The following is a 16,701-nucleotide window of genomic DNA, read 5'->3' as shown; positions in this document are numbered from 1 at the left end:
TGTTTAGGTCTGCCTGGACTGAGAGAATTTTCTTGTTAGACGTCGCAGACCTAAAAATCAATTTCAAAATTCAGACCACGGCATTCAATTTTAGTAAAAAGATCGACTTTTAATGAAGATTTTCTTCATCAGTGGTGAAATCTTCAAAATCTGTTATCAGACGTAAATGAAAAATTTTCAAAATTGTCGCTTGCAGCAATCACTTTAAATTTTGTTATTGACGAGCATTTTACAATATTCAATCAGTCCAGAAATTCAGTTTTTTACAAAATGTTCGACTAAAGCGTAAAAAAATCTTCTTCAGGAGACGTTTAATTTGAAAATTTTGCGTGTCAGGATCGAATTTTTTAATTTCTGTTTAGGTCTGCCTGGACTGAGAGAATTTTCTTGTTAGACGTCGCAGACCTAAAAATCAATTTCAAAATTCAGACCACGGCATTCAATTTTAGTAAAAAGATCGACTTTTAATGAAGATTTTCTTCATCAGTGGTGAAATCTTCAAAATCTGTTATCAGACGTAAATGAAAAATTTTCAAAATTGTCGCTTGCAGCAATCACTTTAAATTTTGTTATTGACGAGCATTTTACAATATTCAATCAGTCCAGAAATTCAGTTTTTTACAAAATGTTCGACTAAAGCGTAAAAAAATCTTCTTCAGGAGACGTTTAATTTGAAAATTTTGCGTGTCAGGATCGAATTTTTTAATTTCTGTTTAGGTCTGCCTGGACTGAGAGAATTTTCTTGTTAGACGTCGCAGACCTAAAAATCAATTTCAAAATTCAGACCACGGCATTCAATTTTAGTAAAAAGATCGACTTTTAATGAAGATTTTCTTCATCAGTGGTGAAATCTTCAAAATCTGTTATCAGACGTAAATGAAAAATTTTCAAAATTGTCGCTTGCAGCAATCACTTTAAATTTTGTTATTGACGAGCATTTTACAATATTCAATCAGTCCAGAAATTCAGTTTTTTACAAAATGTTCGACTAAAGCGTAAAAAAATCTTCTTCAGGAGACGTTTAATTTGAAAATTTTGCGTGTCAGGATCGAATTTTTTAATTTCTGTTTAGGTCTGCCTGGACTGAGAGAATTTTCTTGTTAGACGTCGCAGACCTAAAAATCAATTTCAAAATTCAGACCACGGCATTCAATTTTAGTAAAAAGATCGACTTTTAATGAAGATTTTCTTCATCAGTGGTGAAATCTCCAAAATCTGTTATTGGACGTAAATGAAAAATTTTCAAAATTGTCGCTTGCAGCAATCATTTTAAATTTTGTTATTGACGAGCATTTTACAATGTTCAATCAGTCCAGAAATTCAGTTTTTTACAAAATGTTCGACTAAAGCGTAAAAAAATCTTCTTCAGGAGACGTTTAATTTGAAAATTTTGCGTGTCAGGATTGAATTTTTTAATTTCTGTTTAGGTCTGCCTGGACTGAGAGAATTTTCTTGTTAGACGTCGCAGACCTAAAAATCAATCTCAAAATTCAGACCACGGCATTCAATTTTTGTAAAAAGATCGACTTTTAATGAAGATTTTCTCCATTAGTGGTGAAATTTTCAAAATATGTTATCAGAAGAAAATAAAAATTCAATTAGTTTTGATTAAAAAAAGTTGTCCATATACCCCCATTTTTAATATAAATTTTCCAGCTCGCATCATAATTATTTATTGTCGACAGTAGAGAGTAGGAATATGTATATTTTTTACTGCTCAGTTATGGGTTATGACTTATGAGGAACAAAAAGCCACAGGAGGTAGCCCTTGAGGTCTCTCGCAGACTTTGGTGTCAAATACCGCAAATTTCACCCTAGTGTGTTTTCGACTTTGAGAGCAGCCTCGGGCTCATGAGTTTGTTTCTCGCAACTGCCGTCGAGTTTCGTTTTACACACAAACGACCTGTTCGCGCGCTCTCTGGGCACCGCCTATTGATTTCCACCGCCGCTTAATTCAATTTTCCGCGTGTTTTTCGCCGGTGCGGATCCTCTGAAAACACAGCAGTGGCACACACGCACTACTTCTCCGGCGTATTTCCGCGCCCAGGGAGGCGCCGACCGCTCTTCTCTCATCCATTGTTCGCAACGAGACGAAAAGCAGCAGTGCGTATGTGGCATACACGTTCGAATTTTTTTCTCAAAAAAAAAAGAAGACTGCTGCTAATTCCCGTGGGTTAACGACGAGTAGCTCTCACGTGCGTGACGTCATAAAAACGCCCAGCTTTGATGATTCCTGCATTGTTGCGAAAGTACATAAATTTCGGCTGCAAGTTTCAATTACCAATTAAAGGGCGCGCACCAGCTTTTATGGCTCGTGACGTGACCCGCCACTCCGACCGTCTGCCGGCAGCACTTTTCGTTCTGCCGCTCCGCAACCAGAGCTGGCGTTTATTCGCTTTGCTGAACATGCAGAGCTCGGCGAGCATAGAAATGAGTTTTATTTGGTTGAAAAACCTCGTTTCAAATGAAAATAACAACCTTTTGCTTTGTTTGAAGTTAGTCGGTCCTTTTTTTATTGACTTGTAAATTGAAAAAGGGAGCATTTTAAATTTTCTGAATCTATGAATTTACAATTATTTGCTGTATGAAATTTTTTGTTGGATTTTAATATCCTCACACAGTATAATCCAAAGTTAGATGGGAAAAAATCCTAATTATACAGATGCGGGTTGCGGGTGTATTAGTTGGAGTCGTTGGAGAAGGTCTATTTTTATGACAAAATAATTGGTTTTTAGGTAAATGTTATTCAAAGTAAACATTCTTAATATTTCACTTTTCTTTTTTCACGCAATTTAATAGAAATTCTATCAAAGAATAAATTAATTAATAAGTTTATTATCCACGTTTTGGTGGTTTTTCAAGTCAAAACTCGTTAAAACATTAAAAGATAGGAATTAATTTTAGGAAAAAAAGTTGATCAGTCATTTTTTCATTCATAGCTATCTTCTCTTAAAATTTTGCTTCAAAAATTATTTGAGACAAAGAATTTGAGCATTAATTTATAAACTAATAATATCAGGAAATTTTTAAGACAGAGCTGAATTATCCAGAAAAGCATTAATCTATTTTGGAAACCTCTTTAAAATTTAATAATTTGAATCATTTTTAAATTATACTTCATATAAATTTGATAAATTTTCTTGTGTAACGATTTGTTAGAAAATGATTTAGGCTCAAAATTATTTCATCCATTAGTCATAAGAAGTGATGCTTATAAAGACCAATTCATCATTGGGAATAACTCATTCCTCTTGTTAGAGTCACGGAGCTTGAATTGCCAAGTCGAAATTCGTCTTTGCAAATCGCTGCCGCCAGCCTGTTTGAGAAATTCGACGTATCAAAGCCTTCATGTAATGAACCAATCGAAAAATGGTCCTGGCATTAAAATCTGGAGAGGCACCGAGTTAATCCGAGCCAAACTCAAACTGTCACGTTCACTCGATCAGAAGACGATTTTGTCAAATTGGTTTATGCAACACGCCGTGCACCTGTGCTGTCGGCGCCGGCTTCATTAAACTTTAAACCTACTCGATCAACGTCTCCGTTCTATGAAAAGCAGCGTCCGCTCCGACGCAAAAGATCTCCCTCTCATTTCCGCACCCCGCGCGCTCGATCTACTCCGATAATTCTCTGCACGGTCTCTAGCAAACACACAAAGGCGGACACGCCAACAAACTTCGCCCCGGTCGTGTGAACCGGTGTGAACCAAGACTGCCAAAGTCGGTGTGTAAATGGCCTCGGGAGAGTCGCCTTCCTCTTTCCTCTGTAAATCTGAACCCGAAAATTATTTGTCTAAAACGCTTAAACATCAATAATTGTCTGACAATGACTCAAAACCAATTCTCGTTAGAATTTTAATAGATTTATATAATTCAGTAGCGCCAAAGATTATAGAAACGTGAAATTGTTACGCTTATTTTTGCACATACATTAACATCGATTAGGTTGATAATCTTTAATCTATATTTAATCAAGAATACATAAATACATAAATTATTATTTCTTTTCTTATTATGTAACCAATAAAAGCAGTTTAGTAATATTATTAATCCCATATGTGAATAATATATTATGTAATTCCTATTAAAATCTTTATCTTAAAATAATAATTTGTTATTAATAATCACGTTAATAAATAATAAAAAAACTAAGCTTTTGTATCTTATAATTTCCATTATAAATATTAAAACTAATATTATAATTATATATCGTCGGCTACGCGGCCAAATGGCCGATCTGGTAATTACCCCTGTGGGGAAAATGGCTAGATATGTAATAATTTATTAATTGTATTTTCTCTTTTCTAAAATTTAAAATCGTTTCCTTATGTGTACAAACTATTGAAGTGATAAAAATCATAAAGCTAACATTTTTGCAGTTTATTGTACTTTTTTTATTTTAATTAAATTTATTGAACCTCTTACCTAACATGATTAATTTGTTTTGATTTAAAATCTTTATTGTTTATTTTATAATTTACACTGTATATAGTGTTTCCAAAGCTGAATTTAAATAATATATTGTTAGAATTTTTATTTTATCAATATTTTGGTGAATAAAATAGTATAATATATAAGCAAATGGTTCCCTGTAAGAGCATAATCCAATTTTTCAGCGTAATGTTTTGGTTTGAATTGTTTGCACAAAGGCGCAGAAAGAAGGAGAGGAAAAGGCGAATTTTCCAGTCGACCCTCCAAATTTACTTTTTGCTTCAAAGGCTCCAAGGAGCAGATTCGAGCGGACGAGTTTATTTGCTTAGTTATTCAGAGGAAAGTTTCGCTGCTGCGAAAGAGGTGGGCGACTTTGCAGGCAGTTTCAAATTAAGCGATGATTTCCCTCCGAAGCGACGCTGCGTTATATTGAATAATAAACGAAAAAGCGTATCGGCGCTATCGACTGTGTGCGTTAATTAAAAAGCCGCGCCGTAATGAAAGCTGAAGGTAGTAATTGGCAATGCTCTTGTGTTTCAGTGATGTAGCTGAGGGCATCCCAGTAGATAATCAACATTTTATACTGCTCTTTATGTGCACGCAACTTTTTCTTCGCGAACTGATTAAGTGTAGGAGACTGGTGCAGGTCATTCCGATGGATATGTCGGGCTACTATGGTCAGTTGGCGCCTACCTATTCCAATGCTCTATATTTAGCCATCATTTAATTTCTTACAGAAAATCGACCCGGTCCGTCAAACATGGGCAATCTAATCAGCCAGTTGTTGCTGTGCAAAACGATCACGCCCGACTTCAACCAGGAGGAGCTGGCAAGCATCAAGAAGGACTCGGAGGAGATCAACGGTCTGATCGCCGACATGCAAGAATACATGCCCCAGCAGCAGCAAGACACTATTTCTCAAGGTAATAAGTCCACTCACATCGTTTTAGTTTCATATTTACATCCAAATTTTAGAGTAATTTTTGCATCTTAATAATTTTAAAAACCTTTTAATAAAATATAAAAAGCATTCTTACTTTAATAAAATGCCATCTTTAGTTTAAGTTGACTATCACCATAATAATTTTCAGGCTAATTTAAAACCACTCCAATTTCCTCTTTTGGCACTCTTTTCATGTAAAAATTGTGAATGCGCTGGTCAGCTTTTTTTTCAAGCCATTTTGCTGAACTATATTATCTTGTTTTCCAGTTTTTGCACTGGACCACCACACTCATTATATTTTTTTTTCAATTTGAAAATAATTTCGTATGGAATTCCATTCCATATTTCAGCATTCGGAGACAGCTCACACAGTCCATTTAGTTTCAAAGTTTGAACGCTTTTCAACCACTGCTGACATTATGAGCATTCTCGCGTGTAACAAAGTTAGGCAATCCGCTCGACATGTAAGTTGTGAGCGTTGCATAACTCTGACGCCTTCCTCCTCTTTTCGTTGGTTCTCTTTCTCTCGCTCCTCCTTTCACTCCTTGCGAAGCGCAAGTGTGAATTTAAAATGCGCTCCTTTTGACCTTTTCGCGTGCAAATCTGAAGGTCAGGCGTACGTGAGCGTGTATGACAGGAGTGTATAGAGCCGCCGCCGCTTCACTCGGGTGAATATTACGTCTTGTTTGCCAAAGGCAGAAGGAGTTGGAGCGCAGATTAATCTCTGAGGCGACGTTCCCGCGAGAGCGCAGAGCAAACACAACTTGCTAATTTAGCTTGTTAGACTTTTCATTTTTTGTTTCCGACGGTGCAAAAGCGCGTGTGTGCATTCAAGTTCATGCAAAATAAACTTCCAATGTATCAGAGAGCAAATTTAATGCTCGTTGCTCAACCCTAACTTTTTCTTAAAACTTAGAGTCAACGCAAATCATAGGATTTTTTTAGACTATATCATGTCAAAATTAGGGTTCAGTTAATAGAAATAGAGAGAAAAATTTCAGTCCGTTTTTTCGTCAAAATATGTGTTTTTTTCCGTAATAATCTTAAGTTGGCTGATGTTTACGATCTATTTGCTTTTATTGAAGTTTTATTTGGCACCATAATCAATATATTAAAAATTGGCCTAATTTGTAATTTCAATTTATTCAAGTGGTTTTCCATAATTGCATGATTTGTGCTTATGTGATCATTTATATGTCTACGAGCAGCAGAGTAATATTTGATTTTCTAAAACTTAGCAAGTATATTGATTATTGTACTATATAAAGAATTTCTTCCGTTTTTTTTTTTATTATTATTATATTATTATTATTATTATTATTAAATCGTTTAAAGGAAAAACTATTCAGACTATACAAATTGTGTTTATCCTTATTGCAGGCCGTCAATTAGGTTTAGGAGGAGACGAAGTGGTGAGCAAATGGAGCAAACGAAGGCGCCGGAGCTCCTTGTACCGCAGTATGGGTTCGTTTTGCTGCCTGTGCAAACCCAACTACCTGTAGCACCGCAATACTTTGCGCTTTAATTATCACGTTTTACCGCCTGTGTGAGTGTATGGATAATTTTGGACTCTGCCATTGCGCAATCCAGCAAGAGCATCGTCACACACTATATTAATTAACTTGCGGACAGTTCTTACTCTCATTCTCACACACCAGAGACATCAACCTGAGACACCAAAAAAGACCTTACTTGTTAATCGTACTTTAATTTTATACAATCAGAACTATAACTTTTCTTTTCGCATTCCGCAAGTTGGAACCAATCGAAATTTTGCTGCCCTCAACGTATGATGTGATTGAAACCTCAATTATCACAGCTGGCTTTCTTTTCAAGCCTGCGCTGAATTTCGGATTTAAAATTTAGTAATATGGAGTGAAGAAGTCGTTTATGAAAAGGAAATAATTATATTCTGTAACAAGAGAAACGTATAATTATGTATTTGTATACCCGTGGATCTAAATAAGAAGAAGCAATTTCACTAAGAACACCACTGTGGACCAATATAGCTGTCTCGCAACTGAGCAATATTTGTCGCATAGCAATTTATAATAATATGCATCAACAGAAATTAGCTTGATAATATAGAGTACATACATGTTAAAATTACCCAAAGTATAATACTAAAGGAGAGATCTCACCACTTTATGAATTTTAAAGCAATTATATATTATACACATACTCCTATTTCAATCAACCCAATTAATGAATATTAGGGACAAGTACGTGGCAATTCTCATAATGATGATAATAAGCAATCAATTTAAAAATCTGAGGTTGAAAAATCTATATAAAAAAGTCTAAAATTGTTAACGAATAAAAGCTATTGTATATTCATAAAAGGAATCAACCTTATTCTTATATCGAGCTGACAATGAAGAAATTAATATCAACATTTCATGTCTCTTGTCGCATAAAAGATGAAAACAGACTGATGGTTTTGAGATCAAGATTTGCAGAGGAATTTTGGCGGAAATTATAACAGAGAGATCAGCATCAGACGGATGTTATTATTAAATACAAAGGTTTGTAAAAATAATCAACACACTATATATTTATACCCTCTTGATCAAAAAAGGAAAAATTATCAAAATATACCAAACTGGACGGAGATTTTTTTATTTGCACAAAATAATTGGTGCCCACTGCCTCGATTAAATATGAAATCAAGTTGTGGTGGAGCCTCAAAGCGATCTCAAACACTTCCCGAGTTAAATAAATCTAATTATGAGCATATTTTGCAGTGGGTGTGCAGCGCGTAGCTTGAAGCAGTTGTAATAAATTTTATTGTACTACAATAATTCACTGCGCGTATATCGATTTTAGCACTTTTGATAAAAGCATCACGGACGCGGCCAGATTTTATCGATTCGGTTCGGAGCACCCAGCAAATAATGTAATATCGTATGTACGCCAGCAGCTGCAAAACTAAGAACAATAAAAAATAATCATAATGTGGTAACTCTATATTACAAGAAGTGAGTGTTGTTTAAAGAAGAGAGCCTTGCCACGCCGATACCTGTGTGAGAAACGAGTCATTCTGTTAAAGAGCTCTTTAGAACTTGAAACTCTTTTAACTGCATTGTTTCAAATGTTTATGACAAGTCCTAATTACTCTGTGAATTTAGCTCTATTTAATGACTATCTTGGTTTTAATTTTTCCCATCAGATTTCTAAAATTAATTTTTTCTTTTTTTATTCAGAATTTCAATCTCTCGAAGAGAAAAAATTAAATGCTTACGGTAAAAACATCTTATTGTTAGCACTTAGCACGTTGAATTTTTAATCAACATCATTTAAGTCTGATCAACAAAAGATTAATTTAGATTTCAAAACCCTATAAATTTAATTTTTATCATTGGTGAATTAAAAGCAACTAATAGAAGTTCATTAAAAAAATTCTTGGGATATGATATTTACGAAATTAAAAATGCGTGCTTCAAAAAATTAGCATTTGAATTGACAATAAATCAAAATTTCCTGTTTGTTACGTCGAAGCTCACGGCCCTTTCCAATGGTGTGACGCTATAGAAAAACGTACATCTGCATGTTAAATATTAAATTGTTTGATTAATTTGCGTGATTAAATCTATGTAGCTATTATTTTTTTCTTCAATTAATCGAATTCAAGCGTTTAAAAAAATATCTGGACTATGCACCATTTTTTTATCTTGTATTAATAATATTAACGCAGATAAATCACCAATGCACTTACAAAATCTAAATTGTTCTTCACAAAATACACACATCTTTGCTACAATAAAAACATACTAAAATGGTCCGACCCTGCTCAAAAACAAATATATAAACAATGTGCTATCGAAAACATATAACTTCTTCTCACAACTCACAATCAATCCATTTTCTATCTAGAACAGATTACAAAGTCCAAAAATGTATACCTTGTACCATTTGAAAACAAATTTTATTACAAGACGAAAAAAAATTATAGGAATTATAGGTAAACTCCTTCAGAGATATGCCAAATTTTACCAAGAAAATATATTCCTGCAGAAAATAAATCTTTAAAAAAAGACTCCCTTTCTTACGTAAAAAAATATCTGTGCGTTTTTCTCGTTATTATACTGTGAGAGAAAAATAACGTGTTCTTCCGCAATCAGTGTTTGTTATAAAACGGAATAAATTATTAGGACCCTTGTTATGATTGTAGAGCAAAATTAGCAATGAAATTAACTATAACTATCGCAATAGGCACAAGATTTTCAGGAGTGTTTTAGCTGAGACGTACCATATAGGCGCACAACGCATGATTTACACACTACTCCGCTAATGGATTTGATATTAAATTGTATTTCTGTACGATCTCGCGGCAGGCAACGTTTCTCACGCCATAATCGCTTACAAAACATGCAGTGTATATATTTATGAAATATTAATTATGTACAGAGAGAGAGAGAAGTGCTTCATAATCAAGAGAGCGACGCTCACAGAGTTCAATTAATAAAAAGTGCTGCGCCCGTGTTCAGAAAAAAGCAGCGCGCGTGAATGATTGATAAAAAAAAAAGCTGCAAGAATCATGGGAACTTAGAAATTTTACATTTTTTAAACTCTCTCTAGTCTCCCTTTATACAAAAAACCAAACGAGTGATTTTATATTCTTTGAATTTATTTGTTATGCGTTTACTGTTTAATCGTTTGATAAGAAATTGCCCGCTTATTGATTTGTGAAGTTTGTGAGAAATTAAAGAAAATAAACTGAGAAAACCAAGAGAACATATTACTACACTAAGCAATTACGAAAATAAATAAATTAATTAGTTATAAGCAAACGACTCAAGTATGATTTACTACCGATTTTTTTCTGATTCCCGTGTTGTTTATTGCTTCTCCCATTTTCCCTTAACTTCTAATTGCTACCCAGGGACCGACTTTTGGAAACTGCAGCTCAGTTTGTGTTGGAGTTTTGTATGTAAGTATTTCTATTCTCTAGTGTCCCCTGAGAGATGGAAGCAGGTTTTGCCTGTCTTTTTATTGCCCAGACATAAAACGGCCAGCACGCATACACACGAACGTGTCAGGACTCGGAATCGTTTGGCGTAGCTGGAATACAAAATGTCCTTTTACGCTTCCGGCACGCATTGCTGTCACGCTTCTCACACCACACAAAATTAGTATACTTTATAAAAAACTTTTAATGACTTTTAAGTAATAAAGACGAGACGTTTTCCTACTACCTTGAAAAGTAGTAACCTTCTTTAAATTGAAAAAATAAATACACAAGGAAAATATTTTTCATTGCTTATGAATCTTTTTAATTAAATAAAAACAGTCCATTCCTTGAGAAGCATAATCTAATAGTCTGTTTTGTTTTTCGAGGTTTTTTCAGCAACTTTTAGCTGAGCCTGCGCTCTCTCTTCATCATCACTGTAGTATTCAGACAAGTCAGGAATATTTGAGGGTAAAGCGCTCGAGTAGCTTTTTTCTGAATTTGAGTTCAGCTGCTTGTAGATGGTCATAGCCTGGAACACAAAAGGCAAAAAGATAAGCTCAGATTAGAGTAAATTCATTTATAAAAGCATATATTTTTTTTTATCATTTCCAATCTCTTCATCTTATCCAAGTTTATCTAGCATTTTTTTAGAAGTTTCTGAAGGTCTTACTTAATATTTATTAAATATTAATTAATGTATATTCTCATAGCTGACGTTGGCAATAAAATTACAATAATTTTACCTGAACTACTGCATTGCTGACGTCCCCAACGTTGTTTGGAAGAATAATGGTGTTGTTGGTTTTGGCCAGGTGTCTAAACGCATCAACATAGTCACTCGCCACAGTCAGACTAGCAGCCTTGTTTCCTTGCTGTAATTTTGATAAATGTATTTCTAAAAAATTCTTAATTTAAAAAAATCCCACCTCTGAACGAAGAGACTCAGCAACAACTTTGATTCCCTTAGCTTTGGCCTCTGCCACGGCCATGATGGCGGTCGCCTCACCAGCAGCCTTGTTGATCTGTTCCTGCTTATGAGCCTCAGAGGCCAAAATGCGAGCCTGGCGCTTGCCCTCGGCCACGTTGATGTCTGCTGTTCGCACACCTTCGGACTCAAGAATGGCAGCTCGCTTCTTACGCTCAGCCTCAACCTGCATTTGCATTGCCTCTTTAACTCTGGCAGGGAGAATGATGTCACCTAACAACCATTCAAAAATTAAGAATAATTTACAAGGCAAAAAAAAATCTTACGGATTTCATATCTCAGACATGTGATTCCCCAGGAAAGAGCAGCTTTGTTGATAGATTCAACGATTGACACGTTTAGCGACTCTCTTTCATGGAAGATTTTGTCCAAAGACAGTTTTCCCAGCTCAGATCTGCGGAGGACAATTTAAGAGATGTTTTCAATTACTTTTCCTGAGGTGCTCTATGCTATCTATGTTTACAATGGTTTTATTTTGATAGTGATGTTCAAACTTACAACATACCACAAGGTGTATGCGAGTATACAAATTTATAAAAATATTAATAGAATCTTATCAATTATGGACATTATGAAGCCTTAAAAGGCCTAAAATTAATTTGGTGCAGATTTGATGATTTGCATTTACCTCATAGTAGTTTGTGCAAGTTGTGAGATAGCAAATTCAGGGTCTTCGACGCCGTAGCTAGCTTTGAAAGCATCCAATATCCGCAGAAAAAGCACACCGTCCAGACTGAGGGTGACGTTGTCTATGAAATAACATTTTGTATGATTTTTTAACCACATGCTGATGAAATTACCTGAAGTGATTGCACTCTGAGAGGGAATGTCGATGGCAATTTCTTTGAGTGACTGGACATATTTGATTCTGTCCACGACAGGAATCAGGAAGTTGAGACCTGGCTCAAGTATTCTGTGAAACTTTCCAAATCTTTCAACTATCCACGCCTGTAAAATATTACATAATCATTATACTATTGAGTCCAAAACTTCTCTGTACTAAAAATCACCTCCTGCTGAGGTACGAACAAGACACCAAGGTTGATCGGTGCGTAGCCTTTGCACCTGACTTGCATTCCATTGAAGACCAGAGAGGATTTTAAGTTTTGCTTTGGCAAATTCACTCTTGAGATTGGGAGGGCTGCAGAGTGTCTCGCTCCAAGAACGCCTAACTGCAATGAAAAAAAATTGTTTGTTAATTTTACAAATTCATAAATGGTATGTTCTTATGATAGCTTGGGGTAGGTAAAATTAGAATTTTGCTAGAAATTCAGATTTGTATAAAACCTAAATCAAAATACATAAAATGAAAAAAAATGTTCAAAAATCAAGGCTCATCCACAGATTGAAGGAGCAGTCTATCAGTAGCTGGCCGGCCGCAATGATAATGTTTTGGACCCGCTTCCGCCATAGCTAGCGATAATCGGTGTTGTGGACAGAGACCTTAGTTTCACTTTTAAAGGACTAATAAGAAAATGAAAATCTTCTCTTATACAGATTCCGTTGTTGTGTGTTATATTTTGTATGTATTTTATGAGTTACAGTTACACACGTACCCTTGACAAAGCGAAGTGTGCCATTTGTTAATCCAGTTAATGCTTTAGTTCTGTCCAGAAATCTCTACAATTGCATCAAAAACTCTGGCTGGGAAAGCTCAAAATTGGATACTTTTTAAAGGGTCCTAAATTTTCACCCCAATGAAGAAAATATGAATGCTGTCGCTGTCCTCGCACTCCTCGCTTTGTTGTGATGAAAATGGGTAGTACGTTTAGGAGACGATCAAAAGGAGGTACTATGGAAAAATTAAGCACGCTGATTCGCATTTTTAAAATTTGATGCTAATATCTTCCTCGAGCTGGACGTCAATGGTTGGTCGAGAGGGAAAAAGGAAGATGAAGTGGTGCCAGTCTCAGGATCAGGAACAGGAAGATACTTTACTAGACAATAGACAAGCAGTTAGATTTTTACTGCATTTTGAAGTTTGCGTTTCTGTTCGAAGATGGCGCTGTCGACTCATTTTTCTTTTTTTTCCCGAGGCTATACCAGCTGGTGTTCTGACCCTCTGACGCATTTAGGTTTTTTTAACATAACTCCATGATTTACCCCACTCCATAAGGAGGAGGTGGTGATAAACAAAAAGTCTCAACTTTGCTCGCCAGGAAAATTGTAACCAAAGAAGTCTGTCATTTTCGCTCCTTACGACATCAAAACTTTCATCCCTGTGAGGGCGACAAAAACTGCTTGGGCCAGAGGTATTTTCTTGTTTTCTCAATAATCAAGCAAATCTCTAGATCTCTACTTTTTTCTTTCCGCAATCCGCAAAAGAAAGATTGAAAATAGAAAACATCCTCATTTGGATGACTCACTGCTGTTCTTTTGCACAATCAGGACATAACATAACGTAATAAGCGTAATAAGATGCACGTGAGTTCTCTCAATTAATTTTCGGTTCCAAATAATTTCTATTTTAATTACGAAACAAAGCTTTCACGAAAACCCTGGGATAAAAATCGGAAACTTGCACATAAAAATAACCAAGGTCGAAATTATAAGGCCTCTAATTGGGAAGCTACATTATTTAATTTACAATAAAATTGTAGATATCAGGGTGCTAAACTGCTGATCATCAGAACTGGAATACCCAAAGAAGTGAAAAATGGACAAAGCACCAGATGAAGCCAAGGTGTGTAATATCGAGTAAATAATTTTTACGAACTAATCTTTCATAGCTAACTTTTATTCTCAGGAGGTTTACAGTCACCATGGCGTTATCGTCAAAAAGCTGGAGAAGTATAATGAGCGCGAAAGTGCCTGCTCCTCATCTACATTTATTAGCTTTGTGTCTTCAGGAACTTTGTCTGTTCTGGAACATGTAATATATTGAATTGTGCTTTGATCTTCTAATCAAGTAATTGACTAAATTTTTCATTCCCAAGAACAATGATCGTTGGCTACTATGGGTGCCAGAGGAAAGAAACTTGTCTGTCGAGTCTGACCCAACTGAATGGGAAGTGGTAAACACAGAAAAACCTAAGCCTCCCTCTATCAATGGTGATTTAGCAATATAAATTTTAACTGCCAAAAACTTAAATTAAAACCCATTTTGCAGATGAAAAGTTGGAATCAAGAAAAATTTGGATAAATGTAAAAGACTTAAAAAGTCTGCAGTTGAGACGGAACACAAACAAAATGTTCTTTGACCTCAAGGATGGCACCACTTTTGATGTAGTTTTCCAGCATGGAGACGCCCAGCAGTTCATCTCATCCTTCCGAAGCTTTGTGATCCTTGAGCGATCTAGACGTTCCAGACAAAAGTTCTACGTTAAAGTAATTTCATTTGAAATTTGTCTTTAAAAAAAAAACTTATTTTTCCCTTAACTAGGGTTGTGTCAATCGCGAACTGAGCAAATCTTTCGCTGAGCTGGATTTGTTTGGGGAACAGGGTAACTTGGTTGCTCGGTTCATGAAAGACTTGCATGACAGACCTTTTGAGACAACACTGACTGCGTTTTCGAAACTCACCGGAGTTGTGGCGTCAGGGTTGAGTAACACCTTGCGGCCGGACGATGAGATGGTCAGTCAACCCTCATTGCAAGGTGACGAATACGAAGTGATTCCATCTACACTGGACCATCCTGCAATGTCTCTTCCCCCAAGGTCAGTATTTTAGGTTGTATAAAATTAAACAATAATTTATTATTTATTTTTAATTTTCAGACCTACTATAAAAAGAGGTGATCCTCTTTCAGTTGAAGAGTGGATGAGGCATGTTCAGGAAGATGGAAGTGTTATCAAAGTAGACACCCTTTTAATGACAATTTTCCGTGGTGTAAGTTGACAACAATGCTCTAATTTTGCTCAATTAACTACTATTCTACTCTCAGGGAATAGATCCTGTGCTCCGTTATGACGTCTGGAAATACTTGCTGAACTATATTCCCTACAACTGCAGTCAAACAGAAGCAGCTGAGTTGCGCAAAAAGAAAATCCAGGAGTACCAGACTCTTTGCCAACAGTGGCGTAGCATCACACCTGAGCAGGAGGACAGATTTTCATTATTCAAAGACAGGAAAAGTCTCATAAGTTAGTCTACGCATTGAATATGTTTCTATTTAAAAATATATTAACAATCTATTTATAAAAGGCAAGGATGTGAACAGAACTGATAGAACCATAGATTATTTTGCCGGGGATGACAATCCCAACCTGGAAAGCTTGAACAACATTCTCATGAGCTACATGATGTACAACTTTGACCTGGGCTACGTGCAAGGCATGAGCGACCTTCTTAGTCCGATATTGATGCTGATGGACAATGAGCATGATGCATTTTGGTGCTTTGTTGGTTTTATGGAAAAAGTTGTATGTTTTTTATTATAGCTTACAAAACAAATTCAACTTAAAAACTTCATTAGATGGGTAATTTTATGCTGGAGCAAACAAGCATGAAAGAGCAGCTGCTGCAGTTGGCCTGTTTGTTGCAAATCCTTGATCCGGTCCTTGCTAATTATCTCAACTCTCACGAATCAGGAAATCTCTTTTTCTGCTTTCGTTGGCTTCTGGTTTTGTTCAAGAGAGAGTTCACTAATGACGACATTATGGTGATATGGGAGGTTAGTTTTTTTTTAAGATAATAATTTAAAACTAACATTACATTTTTATTAATTATGTTTAGGTCCTTTGGACTGATCTCCCTTGCCGCAATTTTCATCTGTTGCTTTGCATTGCTATTCTTGAGACTGAACGGGAAGAAATAATGGCTAATGAGAATGGACTGTCTGATATCCTTGCTGTAAGTGTCGAAAACATAAAATCTGCTTGGAAAGGTTTTAAACTCATATTATTTTTGCAGCACGTCAACAGCTTGTCAATGAACATTGACCGTGAGGCCATTTTGAGTAAAGCAGAAGCAATGTACATGCAGTTGTTGTCAAATGCAGAACAACTTCCAATAATGGCTTGTGTGACACTCGGCCTTCCTGTACCTCCAGACCCAGAAACTGGTGATCATGAGGAGCACTTGAAGTTATCAAACATGACTCCAAGTGATGATGATGAGGATGCGTTTGAAAAGGCCATGTCTCATACCTTTCTTTAATTGAGAGTCTAGTCTTATATTTTCAATTACTTTTCAGATTATTTGAGTAATTTTGAAAAAAAGAATGCTTTATAAATGTTTGCCCAAAGCGATAGCTCGTAAAGGTTAATGCATGCCTTATTAAATCAATGTAATTTTGTGAATATTCTGTTACTTATTAAATTACATCTAAAATCTTTTTTGGTGGGGGAATTTAATTTAAAACTTCTAAGGGTGAAAATTGTCAATTATATATAAAAATGATCAATATTAATGGCTAAATAATTGCAATGATCAAGACTAGTTACAAGATTT

At 35.6% G+C, this 16,701-nt stretch overlaps 3 protein-coding genes across 5 annotated transcripts in view; 2 read left to right on the top strand and 1 right to left on the bottom strand.

The window, feature by feature from the left end:
• LOC132203053 (uncharacterized) overlaps window positions 1-10,234 on the top strand; it is a 31,257-nt gene extending 21,023 nt beyond the window's left edge. For both annotated transcript variants that reach the window (XM_059630497.1, XM_059630498.1), the window contains 3 exons: window positions 4,971-5,107; window positions 5,168-5,353; window positions 6,754-10,234. In XM_059630497.1, the coding sequence (XP_059486480.1) occupies window positions 4,971-5,107; window positions 5,168-5,353; window positions 6,754-6,875 (445 nt within the window). In that variant the 3' untranslated portion in view covers window positions 6,876-10,234. The remainder of the gene's footprint in view (window positions 1-4,970; window positions 5,108-5,167; window positions 5,354-6,753) is intronic.
• Window positions 10,235-10,620: 386 nt separating this feature from the next.
• LOC132203169 (stomatin-like protein 2, mitochondrial) lies at window positions 10,621-13,069 on the bottom strand. Its single transcript, XM_059630725.1, has 8 exons — window positions 12,866-13,069; window positions 12,320-12,481; window positions 12,110-12,257; window positions 11,938-12,058; window positions 11,576-11,703; window positions 11,251-11,522; window positions 11,068-11,196; window positions 10,621-10,853 (listed from the first exon to the last, which is right to left on the bottom strand). The coding sequence occupies exons 1-8, from the start codon at window positions 12,887-12,889 to the stop codon at window positions 10,686-10,688; spliced, it is 1,152 nt and encodes a 383-aa protein (XP_059486708.1). The 5' UTR covers window positions 12,890-13,069; the 3' UTR covers window positions 10,621-10,685.
• Window positions 13,070-13,354: 285 nt separating this feature from the next.
• LOC132203162 (TBC1 domain family member 15) lies at window positions 13,355-16,472 on the top strand. 2 transcript variants are annotated; one of them, XM_059630711.1, is made up of 12 exons: window positions 13,355-13,561; window positions 13,910-13,992; window positions 14,056-14,181; window positions 14,246-14,360; window positions 14,419-14,636; window positions 14,692-14,966; window positions 15,027-15,138; window positions 15,194-15,392; window positions 15,454-15,671; window positions 15,725-15,922; window positions 15,985-16,101; window positions 16,162-16,472. In XM_059630711.1, exons 2-12 carry the CDS (start codon window positions 13,966-13,968, stop codon window positions 16,405-16,407), a joined length of 1,851 nt encoding a protein of 616 aa, XP_059486694.1. In that variant the 5' UTR covers window positions 13,355-13,561; window positions 13,910-13,965; the 3' UTR covers window positions 16,408-16,472. The 2 variants fall into 2 exon arrangements, with proteins under 2 accessions (XP_059486694.1, XP_059486695.1); XM_059630712.1 differs by lacking the exon at window positions 13,355-13,561 and adding an exon at window positions 13,602-13,733.
• The last annotated feature ends 229 nt before the right edge of the window (window positions 16,473-16,701 follow it).

Source organism: Neocloeon triangulifer, unplaced genomic scaffold (genome assembly GCF_031216515.1).
Source record: "Neocloeon triangulifer isolate White Clay Creek 2 clone unplaced genomic scaffold, ASM3121651v1 ptg000017l, whole genome shotgun sequence".
NCBI classification, from domain to species: domain Eukaryota; kingdom Metazoa; phylum Arthropoda; class Insecta; order Ephemeroptera; family Baetidae; genus Neocloeon; species Neocloeon triangulifer.
Note: the sequence above shows the minus strand (reverse complement) of the source record. Positions and strands in the feature narration are given on the sequence as shown.

Coding starts and splice junctions, on each gene's coding strand:
- LOC132203162 (XM_059630711.1), top strand. CDS start 13,966: ATGGACAAAGCACCAGATGAAGCCAAG. Junction 13,993..14,055: donor AAGCACCAGATGAAGCCAAG/GTGTGTAATATC, acceptor TTTTATTCTCAG/GAGGTTTACAGTCACCATGG. Junction 15,139..15,193: donor TAATGACAATTTTCCGTGGT/GTAAGTTGACAA, acceptor TTCTACTCTCAG/GGAATAGATCCTGTGCTCCG.
- LOC132203169 (XM_059630725.1), bottom strand. CDS start 12,889: ATGGCACACTTCGCTTTGTCAAGG. Junction 12,258..12,319: donor TGTTCGTACCTCAGCAGGAG/GTGATTTTTAGT, acceptor AATATTTTACAG/GCGTGGATAGTTGAAAGATT. Junction 11,523..11,575: donor ATGTCTGAGATATGAAATCC/GTAAGATTTTTT, acceptor AATGGTTGTTAG/GTGACATCATTCTCCCTGCC.